Below are 21,216 nucleotides of genomic sequence, written 5' to 3'. Positions count from 1 at the left end.
CAGGGAAATGGTTTCTTATTCTTTCGGTGTTTTGACAGCGGTTGTAATGTAAACCAAAAGGTCATGATATGGATTCCGTTACCTAATACATAATACTGTAAATATTTATGAAAATAATGAACAAAATTGGTATAAAATGTAAATATTATTGAAATGACACTTATTTACTGTTTGAAAATAAACGGCTCCAGAATACACTGAATCGATGATACATTGATAATTTACACTGTGATTGGCCGTTATTCCATCCAAACAGATAGTCCCACACCAGCAATAGTGTGGTTAATACATTCATAGCTTCGAATACAGAAATACCACGGGACAAACATGTACAAATCAAACTTTTTGGTTGGTAAATATACTCGATGCAACAAACTGAAATGAAATTTTATGTTTTACTAAAAGCTGCATGTGAACTCTATTGATAATAAAAGCTGTCGAGATATAAAATCTAAAAATCTTCCAAATCGATATTAGGTAACTCAAATTATGCTTTTTCGTGTGATACATGACCATCCAATGACCTAGTGTAAATATAAGTATAAATGCTACCTCTAGAACAGTAAGATAGACATTAGACCAAAGTGACCTCACTGGGTGTATAGCTGCTCAATAACCACTGCTTAAGGGAGAAAAATAATACAAAAGGCTGAAATGAGCATCAAATTTCAAACATTAAAGTGACCAAAGATGGAGAATGAGTCTCTTTACAAATGAATACAAATTGCAATTGAAAGAAGAGAACAGAATTATGGTCAATGTACAAAATCTACAGTGAAGCATGTTGGAGAATTAATACAATGATGTGGGAGATATACACAAAATTACTGGCATCCTAATTATTGATAGGTATGAGCAGATTTATATCCATCATCCCATTTCCTCGAAAACAAGACATGTTGGGAAGAGATTCATCTTACAACAAGACAATGATAAAAAAGATGCAGTTAATGCAGTGAAACAATATCTAGAAGGAACACAGAAGCAGATGAAATACTCCCAAACAAGGCTTTGCCTGCACAAAGTCCCAGTATAAATATTAAAGATGAAAAGGCTTATACAGTAGCTGGGACATGTCAAATGGTCACCAAACCATATGTATGAATTATAAGGAGTAATACAGGACATTTAGAAAGATATTTCACAATCACCACCATATGGTGGCGTAAAAGCAGTAAAGCAAATATAACATACAAGTGTCTTGTACAACTTATTCGCTTTTCTCTGGTGTTACTGTAATAATTTATTGTATTATTGGTAAAATTATATTTTAGTTCGAATAATTCATTGTCTGTCTTCCTTTACCATTCGTGGTACAGTGGTTAGTGTGCCGAACTCTGTATATGGGGAAGTGTTATAAGAGTGATGATGAAATCCCACTATTAAATTCGAGTATCCCACGATTTGACGGTGGATGGTATTGATTAGCTATCTTCTCTTTAGTAATCCCACTATTAAATTCGAGTATCCCACGATTTGACGGTGGATGGTATTGATTAGCTATCTTCTCTTTAGTTTGTCGCTTCAAAATTAGGGATGCTAGCTCAGGTAGTTTCGAATAGCTTTGTGTGAAATTCAGTAAAGAAACAAACCAACAGAAACCATTAAGTTTGTTAATTATCTCAATTCTTTTCTGTCGAATATCCAGATAGGTTATGGCAATGACGACCTTCTTGCGATTTGTTTGTTTATAATAGAACAAAGCCACATTAGGCTATCTACTGTATCCATCGCGGGGAATCGAACCCTTGATTTTAGCATTGTAAGTTCGTAAACTTACCGCTGTCCCACCGGGAAATATCTTCTTACGAAAACTACTTCTTCGCAGGCAGTGCTCTTATTGATTCTGGATCTTAAGATAAAAATGCATTTTAATTTTACTTTAATATTAGATGGTGTCGAGAAAGAACACACACTACACGCACTTAAAAGTTTGGTCTTCATTAGAGCGTGGAATAGATTCTCTTTGTAAATGTTAAAAAATATCCATTAAATACACCTTAATCAGTATGCCGTTCGTTTTTAACAATGAAGTTATTTTTTATATTTATTTTCATTTTCAAGATCATACATCACAATATTGATTGTGAAAATATTCAATTTCACGCAAACAAAGAATATAAAAGCTATATCCCACAAAGTACTTTCTATGGCTATACGCATTTTGATATGCAAAAATAAATAATTGCTAAACATTAAAGCTCTAGTATAAACTATAACTATATAGAGATGAATAGGCAATACTAGAATGTAATAATAGTGACATATTACGTGATTAAAAGTATCATATTTTTACAATTGTTTTTGCTTGTAAACCCCAAGAAATAATCGAGGACGTCATTATCATCACAGAATATTCAAGTACAAAGAATACTAACATGAAAAGTTTATGATAATGGCGGTCACTCACAACACACACGAAAGACTTGAAATTTCAGAATTCCCTAAAATTTTCATTACATTGACAGACAAATTCGGTCCTGTAAAGTTGGAACATGTCATGCTTTTCTCCAAACTGTTGGCCTCCCAGTGGCACAGCGGTATGTCTGCGGACTTACAACGCTAGAAATCGGGTTTCGATACCCGTGGTGGGCAGAGCACAGATAGCCCTTTGTGTAGCTTTGTGCTTAACTACAAACAACCAAACCAAACTGTTGAGTGAAACAACAGATGAATTATATATTCAGAAAATACATAACTTTTTGGTAGAGCTAAAACGACTTATAACTTGAAGAGCTTTCTTACACCGATTCCAATCATTCCTAGAACGGTGGAAATAATATGAGATTTCCATACATCTTTAACATCTAATAAGCGTATAATATTGGGAGGAAATCAAAGGTGTGTTAATTTTTGGTCATATTCTGGAAATGCAAATCAAAGGTGTGTTAATTTTTGGTCATATTCTGGAAATGCAAATCACCCTTTCTTCCTTATGTTAGTATAATCGTCTATGTTGACATGTCGTCGCAGCAAGAAAGTAGACTTAGATTTTAGTTCACTCTAAACTCTAGTGTTCACTAGAATTTAACTTAATGGTGAGGTCAAAATTTGCAGACGCATTCTCTTATCACATGGCAAAATCTTTATTTATCTGATTTCCAAATTCCCTAACGTGTAACAACGTGCATGTGCCGATTCTCTCAAGATTAGCCTAAATGAAGAGCCGAAAAAAGTTGAAACGTCATCACAACTAGTTTCTATTAGTAATAAATACTGGATTGAGATTCGTCATGTATTTGATACCTTCAGAACAGTTACACTAAAAAGTCAAATATCAAAACCAATCTCAGAAAAAACGTTACAACTTTGAACGGTTCAGATTGTTGATTTTCACTATTATCGATTATCAAAAATACCGAACTGTAACCTGTCAATAGTTTTATTTCATCTTTACAGTGTGTAGGAGTACAGTCAAAGAGTTATGGCTTAAGGAATGTACTTCTTCAGTTAATGAGTACCGGGTTTATTGTTACATTGATGTATATTATATACCAATTTCATGATGAAAATATCTAATTACCATTACCTACAGTATTCAACTTACTGCAGAGGCTGATTGCCCAGTGTTTGAAAAGATAATCAAGAGCCTATTATATTGGAAACTATCACAAAACTTGAACCTGTTAAAAATAATAACAACGAAAATTTGGTCTAAAAAAGCCGAAATTGTGTTTGTATTTTGTATTATGGCTAATGTTCTAAGACTATTTGCCGCCGCCTCTAGCTTTGAACTACTGACCAATGGGAAAGTAGTACCTCTAGCTTTGAACTACTGACCAAAGGGAGAGCAGTACCTCTAGCTTTGAACTACTGACCAAAGGGAGAGCAGTAGCTCTAGCTTTGAACTACTGACCAAAGGGAGAGCAGTACCTCTAGCTTTGACTACTGACCAAAGGGAGAGTAGTACCTCTAGCTTTGAACTGCTGACCAAGGGAGAGTAGTACCTCTAGCTTTGGACTACTGACCAATGGGAGAGCAGTACCTCTAGCTTTGAACTACTGACCAAAGGGAAAGTAGTACCTCTAGCTTTGGACTACTGACCAATGGGAGAGCAGTAATTCGGCAACACTCTTATAATGCACCCATAATTTAAGGTGCGTATTCGAACCAGAATCTTCTGCTTCGAAATCCAGATCAAATCTGATGTAACAAGAAAATGTGAAAAGGTAAACTGCATAGTCATAGGATATATGCATAAATCATGAAGTTATTGTAGCCTATAGTCTTAATTCAGACTCTTGTATTGTTGTTTGGTCAGAAGGATATAATATTTCAATCACGAAGGAAAGTAAAATGTATGTAACACCAATTACGTACTTACATACCTCTGACATTAATGCATTTCATACATTTTTCGAAAAACTAGTGTAAAATACCCACTTTTTTCTCTGGGGTTAAAAGTCCCTTTCATGATTCATAAAAGCGCCAATGTACTGATAAAGCTCTTTCATTATCTCTAATTATTCCTATCGCTACTCGAAAATAAAACCTTTTAGGACACCTACTCATAGTATTCAAGTATAAGTGCTAGCTTGTGAGTGTGGATATGAAACAGTTTCAAACATGGCGCCTCCGGGATCTTCAGGCGAGACAAAATATGATGTCAGATTAGAGTTCATCGACTCTGTGAATCTTCTCTTAGACTCCGTCATGTCTGCCACCTTCCATCAGCTTTTTTAACATATCTTTGTAAGGAAAATACGTATAGATAAGGTCACCCCCTGAGTAACCTCGTTTAGTCCTGCTAACTCCCAAACTGTAGAAGATTTCGCGGACACAACGTGAATAATATAGGCTATACTTAATTTTTTCAAGATTTCATGAAACTACAGGGTCTAGACGCTAGAAAGACGATAAATACTTTATTTAAGGAAGTGTCAAAAGAGCCCGAAAGCATCATTCATATTTGATTTTAAATGCTTTTATTAGAGTAGCAAACTCATGTGCTCCCAGTGGCACCACGGTGACTTACAACTCTATAAACCGGGTTTCGATACCCGTGGTGGACAAAGCACAGACATCTCATTGTATAGCTTTGTGCTTAACTTCAAACAAAAAAAACTCGTCTTCTTTGGGGAAAGCTCTATACGATATAAACAATTTACACCAGGGAAGTATGCTTATCTCAGTTTAAATTTATTCAAAGATTTACAAGTGCTAAATACTCGGACATTTTCACACAGTTAGGTGAAAAATCACATGTGAGAAAGTTAAATGCTTGACTACTATAAATGAGCAGGAAGCTAATGTCAAGTAAGTTGTGAGTAACGCTGATGTAATACAATTGGATATACCATCATATTTTATTCATCCATAAATAGTAAATGATATACGTTTATTCATGCATATTTAGGTAATTCTTTCTAAATTTCATGCAGGTACTTTTGCATGTAGTTACATCATCTTTCTAAACTAAATGTCCAGTAAAGTTGTAAACCTGAAACAATCTGCTACCATAGAGGAAGGTTACATACTACAATGCTTACTCATGCTTGGCGCTGTTTCTGTGTCATGTCCTACTGGAGTGAATTCATATTCATTTTTAAAGGATAGTACGGAGACTTGAACAAGTTATTATCATTTGTGGGTTTATGTCCTTTGAGAAAGTTTAGTAGGAATGATCACCTACGCAGGAGATCTAAGGGTCATGTAATGTTGAAGTGGAACTCATTGTTGTATTTCATTAATCTTGATCTTGTTTTTATCCTGTGCAGGCATGCTTTAAAACATCTCTCTACTCCAGCATCCAGTTGCAGTTTTCAGTCGAATATAGAAGCCGGCTAGGACGTTATAGACAGACATTTTACATTCATATTGTGTAGAATAAATAAATAATTTGGTTTGTTTGTGCACTTCTGGTTTCTTGTACTTCCTTTGCTGTCCGAGCTGATTTTAATTCTCTACATGACATTTCTGGAATCTGTGTTTGGTGGATATTTAAACTTATTTGCTGGATAACTGTGTGTATTGATATCCTAATAATACAAATATTATATAAAGTTTTATGAAATGCAAAACCATTTTGATTATGTATATTATGTAATTTTTTACTGTTTATAATGTTTGAGACCCATGTACCTTAAGAAATCGGGTGGTAATTTTTAAAGTTATGACAATACTGTACAATACTTTTCACGGGTTTTTAATTACGTAAAACAAGTAGTAAATATATTTGATACTTTATGCCCTCAAGACGCCTCTGTTTTGGAAAATGAACACCACAGTAGTCGTTTTATAGAGGGTTGAGTACCTTGTATTAAAACGAACCTTGGACCTCACCACGCCATTACAGTTGATGCTGCCACATCTGATCATGTTCTATCTGAAAACCGTACATATTGAAAATAGCTCTGCAGCGTAGTTTCAACTGCAAAAGGACCCATCATTAGGATATCGTGTCCAAAGCGCATCACTCCTTCTGATTGCTTTCCATAATCCATCTAGTTATGAGTATGTAAGTTTTCCAGCATCCAGTTCAACAATAAAATTGCACAAAAATCCATATACACTGCATCAACCGACAATGACTAGTATGTCTTTATGGAATAGCATGAATACCCATTGTCTAGATTACAAATTTGGTTATTAAAAACATGTTCACGTGCTCATTCAGACTATGTACAACTTGTTTCTTCTACATATAGTTGTCCACATTATAATCAAGTAATGTAATAAACTAAGCACTTGGATATACAAGTGAATAACTGTTTGATTGTATAAATGGTGTTAATTTAACTTTATATGTTGCATCGTGAACTTGCAGCAACGTGTGTCACATTGAAAACAAGCAATTTCTTCTGATGTCTTCAACCGTGCATGTGTCAATATATATATATATTGTTATGTCTCTGTTCGTTTGTTAATTTTCCGTAAAAATTCTTTCTGAAGAAACTTTAGCGGTACAAGTCCTTCCTTAAATAAAACTAGTTTATTCTTTCTCAATACAACTTTGCAATACACTTAATTTCCACAGTCAGGCTATAACTTAAACAAACACTATAATTCACAACGAACGATTCACGCACTTGACTCAATTATCCGTCTCTATCTTTGTCTGCAATTCAATTCCATTGTTGCCGTCACTTCTTGGTGGTCTTATATACAAAAATACCGCACATCTAGTAAACAATCGAGCATTCACGAACTTTCGAAAATATCATGACGTGTTACTAGGGTCACGTGACTTCCGCTGTCGTAACAATATTAAGCATTTCAAGCAATACTGTTAAAGAAAGGTAATAACAAAGTATACCTTACTTACAGAACACACAAACACTATCTATTGGCTCAAGTACTGTTATGTTAAACTTATATTAAAGTTTTATTTCATTACCCATTCAAGCCGTCTCCAGCCATTATCTATATATGTTATGTTTTACTGTGTCGATACAAAATTATTTATATCTATAAAATAATCTCCCAAAATAATGTAGTTTTGAAGTATTCCAAGATTGTTTTAATTATATTAGAAACCTGGATGTTTTATGGATGAGATGTCAATATCAAAGTGACTTGGTTTATGCAATTATTCTTTTTTGGGGGGGGGGGTATTCCATTGTATTATGTATTATGGCTGATCTTTTCAGCATCTATGAGAGCTGAATTGATTATATCTAGAGAATAACTAATCTTAATCTTGAAAACCTGACAGTTCATCAACTACAGGGAAACTTAAGATGTTGAAACTGTGATTTGGCATTTTTAGTAGATATGTCATGACTGGAGTTGTAATCCAGAAAAGAATAAAAGACGGTAGGATTGTAATAGATGGATATTGAAATGACATTCGCTGTAGTTAAGATTAGAGTGGTATCAAGGAAGTTTACTGGATGATTTGCAACGTTGCTTTTGTAATGAAGAAACGGATTATGATTATTAACAAAATTGATGAAATTATACAGTTCTTCTGTGTTTTAAGTTGAAATTACAACTACATCATCAGTATAAAACAGGTATAGTTCCATCATAAGTTTGAAACATGTTGTACTCTATATAACTTACAAACAGATTGGCAAATAACAATCCCATCTTGGTACTCATGGCTGCACTTTTTATTTCTTTGTAAAATAAGTCACTGAAAGAGGAGGTATTTAATGTCAAAACCAGCTCAGCTAGGATTACTTGAGTGTATTTGATGGTTCTAACACTTGTTGCTGATTGATGTATAACCTCAAAGATTCAAGACCCTCATTATGTGGTGTAACAGTATACAAGGACTCAGTGTGAATAGTAATTGATTAGAAGTAGTTAGAAAAATTTCATTAAACACTAGAAGAACTTTGATGCTCTCTCTGATATAGGATGGAAGAGTATGCACTAAATATATCATGATTTCTTCTAAAAATCTAGTTGGTCAGTTACATCTAAAAAATGCTAATTATTAGTTTTTAGTCTCATATAAGTAATTATAAAACTTCCTCAAATTTTAATTAATTTTCTTCTATTATTAGTACTTTGTAAAAATATCTTTAAAATATTAAATAGAAATTCAAAAACAAGATACCACCCCAAAGGCTTTTACCCATAATATACGACTACTTTTATTATATACCCACGATAATTATAGCTCTGATGTATTTGATATGGTGTCTTTTCAGTGGTAGACCAGTGTGGCAAACTAGTTAATAAAAATATTTACTCCCCAGACCTATCTTATTTAATATTATTTTCCATGCTAACAAATCCACTAAATTTTAGTTCCCATCTTAAGCTCTTTAAAATCTCCCAGTTTTTCTAGCGCTGAAGACTACATAATTGCTAGTTTTGATATTGATTCATTCTTTAGAAATATTCCACTTCAGAAAACTATTCAGATCCGCCTAAACCATTTGCTCCCTAATAACGATGACTTGCACCTGGGGTAATAGCTTGAACAACTACTCAAAGAAACCATTACGAGTATTCATTTGGGACGGACTCTTACAAACCTATTTCTTTGTTACCATGAGCATCTGTGGCTAAATAATTGATACTTAATAGTATTCAAACTACGTTTATATACAAACCCAAGGCTATACCGGGATTGGACAAAATAATGGAATGCCTATTAGTTTGTATGTTTTATTTATTAATGTGGAGTTGGTCCTCCATAAGGAGACAATAAAGCATTATTACTATGAGAAATTGACGAAGCAAGATGTTGTGCATTGGACAATGATATTTTTACCATTCATCAACCAAATCTTCTTATCAATACATTGTATCATAGTACAATGCATTCTTCCTCTACATTTGTGGTGTGGTATAACCTGATGGTTAGGGTGCACATCGTGTTCTCGGAGAACGGGTCAAGTCGGATTATTTCTGTGTATGTGTGCTTTCGAGAGTATCGTATTTCGGTATCACGTAAATAGTCTAATAACACAAATGGTGATTTGTTGATTTATTTTAAGCGAGATTTCTAATTCAGTCTTTGACAGTAAAATAAACACAGAAAATAAATGAGAAATGTTTAACAGTTCAAATTCTGAAGATAAATACTTTGAAATTTGTGATCAACAATACTGAAAATGGGCACAACTAATCCACCCCACTGTTGACAACACTATGTTACGACTACATGTAACTCACGTGAAAACATTTTGGTGTGGCAATAGCAAATACATATACAGTACTTACCAGTTGTGTTAAATTGATGTTTGTTGTACACAGTTGCATGTTTTAATAATATTGTATGTTAAAACAGATAAGCTCTTTTTTTTCTTCTCATTTATTCTATGACAGATATGATTATTTTTGGTATGATGTTTTGGTCAGAAGTTTCTGTCACATTCCGAATGTTAACAATTACAATTTGCTATAACTACTTAGTATAAAGATGTACTTATTAGCGACGAAAGAATAAATTAAACAGGTGCTGTTGGTCTTTCAAACTATAACATTTTTAGTAAAATGCTAAATACAGTATATGTATAACATGCGTGTAAAAGTTCAAGTTGTTAACAAAGGATAACACTGGTAAGCATATGTAGTATTATAAGTTGCATTAAGCATAATATAAAACAAGAAAAAACGTTCAAACGAGATCTACTTCATACCATTTCTTTAGTACTGGAGCCACTGATTTATGAAAAAGCCTATGCCACAGCTGATATTAGGATATCCAACAAATTTAACATACAAATCCTCATATGTATGTGATTTTCGTTACCTGTCTTGAATTTCAACCTTATAAATTATTTTCATCAAATCGGAATGTAAATAAACTATTTTTGTCTCCAAAACTTGCATTAAAACACCTGAACCCATACTCTAGTTAATATACAAGTGTAGATATGGGTTTACAAGTTCGGCAGCCATCTAACCACATTAAGTAATAACCCCAACTAATACCATATCAAGTTTTACATAGACTTTCTTTGTAAATTATACCTTAAATTACTAAAATATTTTGTGTGAATGGTGACTTCAATTTTATATATTATAAGTACATATTTGTACAAACATAAAAATAAATAAATAAACCAGTACATCACCATAACATTATTAAGGGGAGTTACAATGCTCCCCTGGAAAACTGCCAAAATATTTATACAAAATTGTATGCATAACATAAGACAGGATAAAGATGAAAGACAAAGAAACAAATTCATTGTGTTTATAGCAAATCAGTAATAAAGGTCTCTAATTTTTTAACTGTATAATAGACTAAACGGAAGGAAGATAGTCAGTAGCACCCATCACAACATATGGCTTATTCTTATTGAATACTGGGATTTGATCATCACTCTTATAACGCCCCCAAGGCTCCAAATTACGGGGTGGAATTTTGTGGCAACAGGACACGAACTGCCGAACCTGCGATTTACAATCCAGCATGTTAAATGTTCGATAATCCCAGGCAAAGCTGTTTAACCACCATCGATATAAATCTTTAGTTAGATATAAGACACAGCAACTTTATATAAATATTGTAGTATATTCAGGTAAAACTGAGTGTGCCTGCTTAATATTTATTGGGGGTTCAATAAGATGTATCTTATAGAGCAATTATGAGTTCTCTGACTTTGAGAAAGAAAGAGACTGGACAAAAATATTTTTTACAAATTCATTTTAATTTGTTCTTTGCAGATTTAAAATCAGAGGTGTGTAAAAATAACATTTCAGGCTTATTTTTTGTCTCCCACAAGTCACTGCTCAAAACTTATTTCTTTCAATACCAAAACTCGTCAGTTAAGCTGGACAATGAGAGATAAAAGATTATGAGATGTTATTTATATATGCAATACATTACTTTAAAGTTATTGTTTAAATGCCAAAAGCTGGCAAAGTATTAGAAATCACTTCACCTAAAATTGTTGTTAGATATACACAACTGTTCATTTTCAGTTTAATACGAGATTATTATTTAGTTTATATTGTGTGAAAGTTAAAGTAAGTTATTTTCAGAAGCGATTGTTATGGAGATGTGCTTACATAACCGTTTAAGAATTATTTATGTAATTCAATTGCTGTGAACTGAATTCATGTCATTGAATAATTATATATATTGCTACACGTTAATTCTTGCATGTTCTATTATGTAGGAATGACGCAAATGCCATCCCTGCTATCTTGTTTGCATTGTTTTTACTTGTTTTTAATGCAGGGTTTCAATAGACATAGACATGTTGTATTAATGACCAAGTTCTAAATACAATGAGGTTGCAGCTTTAATATTTATCTGATAATGGCTGGTAATTCATGTTTCACTCCGTACTTAAGCTTTTCAAAGAAACAACAAAATTATGTAAGAAAGCTAACTTCAAAGGGTAATGATAACATCGTTACACTAGAATCATATTTTTTTTAATTACTACTAGTTATTAATAATACCTATAAAAGCGGATATTCCATTTGCAACTATTAAATGAAAATGTTAACGAGAGAAATATCAGCGTCTATAACTTGTTAGTAACGATTTTATACATCATTGATATACAAGTACTGTTACAACACAGAAACTGCTTTTAACTAGATGAAAGTTGTTTCTCGATTTTGCAAGTCATATTCATGGTGTCATAACACTTGGCGCCTCCTAGAAATAAATAAATACAATGATTACACATACAATTCAGGTTCGTTTGCAGTCGGGGAAAGATGCAGTCTAGTAAGGGAAAAGTAGACGATCGAGTAAGTATTATAACCTTTATTTCGTAATGATAAATTATATACCATCAACTTAGTTTTGGATAAATTATTTTTGGAAGCGGATTTTAATTTTAAATATTTTAAACAATTGTTTAATGCTTTCAGAAGATTAATAGCCAAGGTAGGAGTAAAAATGTGCGAGTTACAATAATATACAATGGGATATGCTAAATAATTATAAAAAAATCAGTGTAAATCATTCGAAATGAAAACCGCAAACATAATACATGTTTTTTTGCCGTGCTATAACGCAACTTCCTAGTATTAACGATATTACTTTTATTAATATTAACAATAGTAACTAAATAGTACTAATAGTGATTCTACTGGTACTGATCAGTGAAAAATATTTTATCTTTCTTTTCCTAAGTTTTAGTTTTAAAAAACAAAGTAATGTTTAATAGGAAGTTTAAATTGTTTGTAACTTAAGTGTTGCTCCTATAAATTCAAACCATAAGTTGCATTTTATAATGTAACCTAAATTGAACTGAAAAATAAAGTTTCGCTATTACAAATACATTTTCATATTATTTATTAGTATTTTGTGCTTTATAAGCTGGGGTTTCAGGTGCGTAATTCTTTTGTAATGCAAAAGCAACAATAATAAATATCATTGAATTTAGCCTTGCTCTGCTAACTTGTTAAATATTCGACTATATTTATATTCTTCGTGTGTAAGTTAATCTTTAACATTAAATGTTTCAATAAACTGTTTTAACTGGAGCCTAGATTGTCTTTTCCAAATATTAAACTTTTGTCCTCTCATCCTATTATCCTCGGAATACAGCATAAAAAAAAGGCAAGAGGCTTAATCCTACTGACCTCCTGGGCAATTTTGTAAACTTAAATCAGATCACTTCATATTCTTTTCTCAAGAGAAAATTCATTAAGAAACTTTTACTTATCCCTGTAAGATAATCCTTCCATCCCTGGAATTGTCCTAGGTGCCCTCCTTTGAACCCTTTCTAGTAAGTTAATATCCTTTCTTGGATAAGGAGACCAAATATCTACACAGTATTTTCAAGTAATACCTAATTAGTGATCTGTATAGAGATAATTACTTTATTTGAGTTGTAATCAATACATCTATAAATACACCCTAAAGTTCTAAGAAACAAAAACTGTTTGCTTAAAGCACATCTTGGGAGTTGTAAGATAAGCCAAAGGCTACTATTTTTGCATGACTGAAAATTATTGGGTAGCCATACACAAGAAATTAAAGATATTGTTTTAGTTTGGGTTCTAAGCATATCGTACATTGTTTAGTTTTATACAAAGTTTTTGAAATTCCGTCATGTGTGTTCAATATCAGGAACCCATCACTGAAGATCTTGATGTTCTATTAGCTTAATACTAACAAAAGAGCACTGTTTCAGTTTATCCATCACTATGTCAAGGTTCTTATTTACAGAGTTTGTTTCCATTTGTATTAAATGTGTGATTCAAATTATGATAATCCAAATACATTATCTTCCACATACTATAAAGATCATTTGCTAAGTATGTGTTTAATTTACCAACTGAGTCAAGTCATTCTGAAATACCTCAACATCTTCAATAGCTAGAAATACCAAAAAGTTTAATTTACTTTTATCTCAACACTAGCAAAACATCCAACCTAATTATGCAATAGTCACTCTTCCCTAAACGTTCCAGTACGTCAAAACTTGCAAACATATCCCCATTAATACTAAGTTAACAATAAATCTAAAATGGCATTTCCCTTCCCGGATGGCTTTCTGAACCACTTCGTGAAATATCTCTCCTTTACTACCTGACTTCATACAATCCTATTCAATGTGTCTAAAATTATCCCAAAATTATCACATCATTGTTCTTATTAGTAGCAACCACTATTTAATTTTACAATTTCTCATTTATACCTTCTGTTTCATCAGATGGGTATAACAATTGCACATTAAAAACTCTTTCCTTGTAACTCGTATATATTCCACCTCTTGATTTCCATTTCTATGTGTCTAGTTCTAACAGGCTCCAGTTAAAATAGAGAGCTATCCCACCATTTCTTTTAATAAGTCTATATCCACTAAATAACTTGTAACCTAGAGTTTCAAAGTAATTCCTATTATTCTCCAGATCTAACCAAATTTCAGTAATTCCCATTGTATCATAATCTCCCATTTCAACTAGAGCCCTGAACTCTTTCAATGCCCCTAATACATAACAAATATAAAATTTAAGAGCAATGAACTTGTTAGTCCATCTGGACAGTCCCATCCATTAAAACTTTAAAAAAAAAACCTTAAAGCCATCCCTTATCATTCAGATATTTATTAAGCCTTTCAATAAACTTCTTTCAGATTTTACTGTATCCATCACATCTGAAGGCAACCTATGCTAAAGGCCTATGTTAAAGCCATCCCTTATCATTCAGATATTTATTAAGCCTTTCAATAAACTTCTTTCAGATTTTACTGTATCCATCACATCTGAAGGCAACCTATGCTAAAGGCCAACTACTCTTTTAGAAAAATAACTATTAGCTAAAGATGACACCTACCCTGCCAAAATTTATACTTGTGTCCCATAGTCCTAACATTTTTATTAATTATTAAGTAGGAAAATATTTGCTGCATTTATACTATCAATTCCCTTAACAATCTTAAGCATCAAATAAAACAATTTTGGAGATTTTTAACTTGTCCTTGTGTGACAACCTTTCCATCCCATTCTAACAGCTTTCCTCTGAACCCTTTCAAAAATTCACTGCCCTTCCTTAAGTAAGGAGTCCATGACTGAACATAGTTCTTTAAATGTGGCCTAATTATAACCTCTTTAAACTTGTATTCAATATTTTTGTAGATGCAACCTAAAATCATATTTGCCTTACCACAAGCAACAGCACACTTCTTGTATGGCTTAACAGAGTGATCAACCACTACCCCATAATATTTTTCTTCCATAACACCACTAAGATTATTCCCATCAAAATTATACATATAATTCAAATTATGATAACCCACATGCATTACATTGCACTTATTATAATTAAAAGCTAATCTGCCATTTATTTGCCCAACATACCAAATGATATAAATATTTTTGTGAAGCAACAGCATCTTCATCATAGCCAGTAACATCCAAGACCTTAATATCATCTGCAAATTTTAAGTATGTTATTGATTATTCTTCTTTCATTTATAACTTTCTTAACTGGAGCCTAGCCTGTTTTTTTATATATATATTTTTTTTTTATCTAAACTGCTAGTTTAAGTCGAGTGATTCCACTAGTAGTGTAGATTTCACATAACATACTAATTGATCTAAGTTATTCTGTAGTTTCTTGACATCCTCAATAGCTAGAAATACCATCATGAAATTTTACTAATTATATCCCTATCAATATCATTAATGTAAATAATAAAAAGCCTAAGCACTTGTCCCTGAGGCACATCACTTGTAACAAAGGTTGTTTCACTGGGCTTCATTAATAACACTTTTTGCTTTTTTTTTACCCAGCCACCATAGAATCTGATCAACTAGTTTTATCCCTATCCAACTTTTTGCACCATATCCATCATCCAGATAAGCAACATCTTTAAAAAGTCAACCTTGTTAGTTCCCTTAAGTGAACCCCATGTTGGCTTTTTTACAATATCATATTTCACTAAATTATTTTAAAATTTTTCCTAAGTTTAGTGTACTTCATTACATTTTTAGGTGTTAGTGTTAAACTAATCTTTGTCATTCTGGCCTATTCAATAAGACTGTTAAGGTCTTTTTTGGAATAAAAGCAGTGTCAAGAAATGCATGTCTTATATATTAGCAATTTTAGAAATTCTGCTTCTCAAAAACCATCTAAGTCAGTTATTTAAATGAACAATAGGTCCTAAAACCAATAACTGTAATTATATTTTTTTGTGATTAATAACAAATGGTTGACATAATCTTTTCCTCTGCAAGGTGAATTAAAAGTTATTGATAAATTATTATCAACTTTGAAACGCTAGTGTAATCCATTAATCCAGTGAAGATATTCTCTGAATATTTGTCTTCATTCATTAGGAAAAATATCCAAACCATTTGCTGTATTATTAGCATATATTAAGTACTTGTTAAAGTATTACATCAATCTTATGCAAAATTTGTTTCTCATTTGTTAAGATCAGCATTTCTAAATTAATGTCATTAACAGAATTTGTATGTTGATGAAATTAAGTTTTTTAAAAATTTGGACATTAGTATCCTTAGGCTGGTTATTATGAAAGTTATATATAACTAACTTGAATGGTTTAATGGATTAGTGTGTGCTGGTAGTTTGGATTTTTGTTCAACAGTTTTATGGAGGTAAGAAATTACTTAATTAGGACTAGTTTCTTTGTTGGGTGACCTTAATAGGGTAAACAGCCTTCTTTCACCTAGTCTCATGTCCAAGTTAAACTGAATTGAAAGACTCATTAAATTATATTAAAGTATATACGTGAATAGACTTTTTAAGTCCTACTATGAGCAGTCTCTAAATGGATAATATTTTTTAGTCTACATAATGTAGCATGCCCTAGATCATTGTTGAGGATATTGTGGACAGAATGCTAGTCGTAGCATTTTCATTATCTTATAATTACTGTTACATAATTGTTTCAAGATTACCTTTAAAAAATTAGTGAAATGTACAAAGTAACATACTTAAATCCATTCTCCTAATTTTTTTACCTGCCAACATTTTCTGTTTAGGGCAAAGGAACTGACATGTGAAAATTATATTAATATTATTAGGCCTGCTTATTTGAAATTGGCATTCCCACAAATATATGTTGAATTATAGTCAAATTTTCAACATGTAAGATACTATTAACGTATGATATGATAACTTTGTTCTTCCAAAGAATATTTTTTCGTAAACTACGATTTCTGATAAGTCAATTTCTTAGTATAATAAATTTAAACTTAAAGTTAATTTAAGTTCACCGACTTAAACTTTAAAGTCTTAATACAGATTTAAAAAAAAACACCAGGAAAATTATTTGCAATTTTTGATGTAGGCGTATATGTATAACGCATTATTGATACTTAAATTTAAAAAATGTATATTGAATTAATATGATTACTTATCTGCCTGATAGTGGCGTTTGCAATTGGCTCACATAGCTGAAAAGACTACTTTCTTGGAGAAATGTGACGCAATTAAATTGGCAAGTCACTTACGTTGTAATTCAGGGACGGCAAACACGTACTCGGAAAAACAATAAATAACGTGACTTAGCAATTTCATACCTAACTTGGTGTAACCATTTTCGACTTGCTAGTTGATTGGTAGGTGACCACCAGAAGCTACTGCCTGCTTACACGATATATAGGTTACATTGAAATTGCAATGTACGAAATACTTCCTTGAATTCAATGAAGAGATTCGTGTAAGCATTGTGGTTTTTCGGGATAGTTACTTAAATAACAGGCCGTAGATGTGAGAATAACAAGATTTATAAAAAATACTATATATTGTATTTATTTTTAATTACAATTTCACAGAAAATATATTAAGCTTCACCTAAATAAAGCATTGGTAGTCTTATTAACAAATTGAAATTATAATTTGCGGTAATATTAAAAAATGTTAATTTTTATAGTAGTAATTGTATCTAGTATATTACTCAATTTATTATTGAAATTCGTGACTGGAAGAGTGAAACATGTTTAATTTATCTTGCAGAGCTTCCAGCTTGTGTAAAGTTGCAGTATTGAAAATAAGACTTGCAATTATTTCCCTGAAGTGCGCATAGAGAGGGGTCACCTGTTTTAACCACTGCACCATTATACAGTAGTGTGTTGTCTGTTTGTGAGCCAGTAGACACTACAATGATATCACATAAGGGGCGCTTAACGTTGCAATTTGTACTGTCTCATGACGTCAGTAAAACGTATGCATACCACTGTTGCATCTCTGGTCGTTTGTTAATTTCCGGTATAAAGTCTCCTCGAAGAACTTCAGCGATACAAGTCCTTTCTTTAAATAAAACTAGTTTATTCTTTCTCAATACAACTTGCAATTTCCACAGTCACTTTATCTTAAACACACGCTTTATTCACAACGATTCACGCACTTTTCTTACGGTCACTACCGCTCACTTTACTCAATTATCTGTCTTCAATCTGCTATTATATATGCTGTCACTCTTTCTCTCCGCTTTATTTGCCGGGCTTATATACAAAAATAGAGGGTGTCTGGTGGCAAACACTAGAGTTGCCAGGAATAGTCACGATCCTTCTAGAAACTCATGACGTGTTACCAGGGTCACGTGACTTCCGCTTGTGCACTGTGTAGGCTAAAATGCAGCATGACATATGAACTTCAAAGGCAAGAAATACAAATATTTGTCAATCGTAATTTTGGTTTTATGTACTTTTGAAACAAAACATTTTTGGGACCCAGTGAAAGTACATCTAGTACTACGTGGATACTTTAGAGAAAGTGTTCTGTGTAGAAGTAAGTTATATATATATATATATATATATATATGTATGTATGTATAAGAATGAATGCAATACAAATGTGGTTGCTAACAGTTCGTATACTGAAGGAAGTGATGTAAGGAGTATGGTTGAACTGAAAAAGTCCTATTATTATTATATTTTTAATATAATAACACAACTTATTGATTCTGTTAGTAACTTTCTGGTGATCTTTATATGAGTTGAAGTAAAAGTTCATGACTGTTCAGTTTTTTTATTTTTTTTTAGTGCTTAAAATACAATAAAAATAATTAATCATAACGGATTTTAGTGTTTGTTATCTACAATTTAATCGTATATACTGGTTTGTTTTTCGATGATGGAAAGGGTTTAAACTTGATGTACTTAGAGTTACAAAAAAAGATTTGAGGTGCTACAGAAGATTTTAGATAGGAAAATCACATTGCTTGGAGGTTGGGTAAGACTTGTCAGTAGAACTGTAAGATGGTTAGATGAGAAAAAACAAAACTGATTAATGGAGTACAGTCAAACTGGAACTATGCTACTAGCCCTACCATTACTGGCTGACTTTTTTTACTTCTCTGATGTTGACAAACCAAGATGCAAAATAATTTTGATTTTAAGATTGTTATGTTTTTACCTATATCGGGGTGATAAGGATTCTTCTACACTAGGTGTCTGTGACTTGTTGGCGATAAATTCGAACAATAAACAGACAGCACTCAATCCACTTGTTTTAAAATAACATATTCAAAACAGGTCAAACGTGCGTACAAAAATTCTTTACACTATAAAATATCACAGCTGTATCTTAAACTCTAGATAATTATTTTTTCTTGTCAAAAGTCTACTTAGGCAGATTCAATTACTTTAGAATCCAATTGACAAGACAGATATTTTTCTCTACTCTTATCACAATAGTATCAGTGAATAATACACTTACTCTACCCCATTGGTTATCACTAATGTATCCTGAACTTCAAATAATTGTCTCCTTGTCATGAAAGTCCACACAGAAGAGTTCAGTTACTTTAGAACACCCTTTGAAAAGACAAATTATTCTCCTTATTTCTATTAAACAGAAACTCGCTTTAAAATATCATCTGTTATGGTTAATCACTCACATCTCGTTTAACTTCACTTTTTCTTTTGCTAACTAATTTTCTGACTGAACTGCACCTGACTTCACTTTACTTCATTTGACTAACACTCGCTTGGTCGCCTATATTTATACTTTTCCCAACTGAAGCCTCGAACTTTTTCTAAACGACACTGTAAGGTAACAATACTCGGTTAATGTAACGAGAAAAATACCGAAGATTCGAGTCACATGACGTTAACAATATTAGTGCAGCCGAGACAATAATGTAATTGCAACCACAAAGTATGACTCCTAGAGTTACCCAACAAAACTTGTCATAACTAGCGCCTTTAAAATGTTTACTTTTAACTCCCCTGTTATGAAAAATAAATTAAATATTAAATCACTAAATAATAACTATTAAACTGAACAGTCTTGTATATCCATTAAAAATACTTTTATGCACCACAACATTTTCAAATTTCACATGCAAAATCATTATAACCTCCTTTCACTACTGTATCTCTGTAGGGGATGAGATGATTTGACTGACCTTGAAACCACCATAAAAATTAGGAAATAAATATAAATTATGCTTTTTTCATTCTAGAATGACTACTAATTATATCACGAAAACACATGTTTAGTCTAAATAGCTGAAATCTCGTTATACATTTTTATCATATTGATCTTTCAGCTGTGCCTGGCTAACATTACAGAAGTTGCAATGAGTGGCACACATGCACTCACTCATCTTACTGAATCCAAGAATATATAACTGGCCTTTACAAAGTAACCTGTCTTGGCTGTTTTAGTGGACTAGTATTTTGTAACATACAGTCACATTTCGGTCTTAATAAATTGTATATGCACATATGTTATTACTATTTAGAAATAAGTCCTTAAACTTGTTTTTTTTTTTTAAATACAGAACAGTAAATAAAGAAGTGTAGCAAGTAATTATCTTTTCTAGTTACGAACTTTAAACTCGTTTTATGTTTGCCATGGGTTGCCTTATCAAATTTAGCAGGTGGAGGATGTGAAACAAAATACTCTTTTTTTTTAAGTTTTATATACACATTTTGAAATAGCACATAAATTACTAAATTAATACCATAGAATTCCACTATAATTTATCAAGCTTGCTAACTAAGCTGTCTTTTAGTTCACTAAAACTTTACCTTATTGCTTGAAATTTGCCATGAAAAGAAAGGGTTTCCCGTGTAAATACTTTGCAAAGGCTTGGAGAACCACGTGTGGACATTCTGAGCTTTCGATTGGTCACTCACACATGATAGACAGAAGTAGGTGTATGCAAGTGTTTCCCAAAATGGAAAGAGATGGACGGGGCCACTGAGTTTGATTCAGTAAATGTAGCGATATCTCAGCAAATAAAAATATAAGATGTTCTTATTTTATATTCTAGCTTGTCAGTATCGGTAATTTGAGTTTCCTATTCGTAATAAACTACAGACTTTGTATTTGGACATCATAAACATCTAATTTGAACCAATGCTGCATTCAACATATCACATGTCACACAAAAATCTATATTGTTATGTCTCCGTTTA

At 32.3% G+C, this 21,216-nt stretch overlaps 1 protein-coding gene across 1 annotated transcript in view; it reads left to right on the top strand.

Moving 5' to 3' along the window:
- The first annotated feature begins 12,031 nt into the window (after positions 1-12,031).
- LOC106461160 (sodium/potassium-transporting ATPase subunit alpha-like) overlaps positions 12,032-21,216 on the top strand; it is a 16,358-nt gene continuing 7,173 nt past the window's right edge. The window contains exon 1 of the mRNA XM_013920954.2: positions 12,032-12,114. Coding sequence (XP_013776408.1) covers positions 12,082-12,114 — 33 coding nt within the window. The 5' untranslated portion in view covers positions 12,032-12,081. The remainder of the gene's footprint in view (positions 12,115-21,216) is intronic.

This window comes from Limulus polyphemus, unplaced genomic scaffold (assembly GCF_000517525.1).
Source record: "Limulus polyphemus unplaced genomic scaffold, Limulus_polyphemus-2.1.2 Scaffold907, whole genome shotgun sequence".
NCBI classification, from domain to species: Eukaryota; Metazoa; Arthropoda; class Merostomata; order Xiphosura; family Limulidae; genus Limulus; species Limulus polyphemus.
Note: the sequence above shows the minus strand (reverse complement) of the source record. Positions and strands in the feature narration are given on the sequence as shown.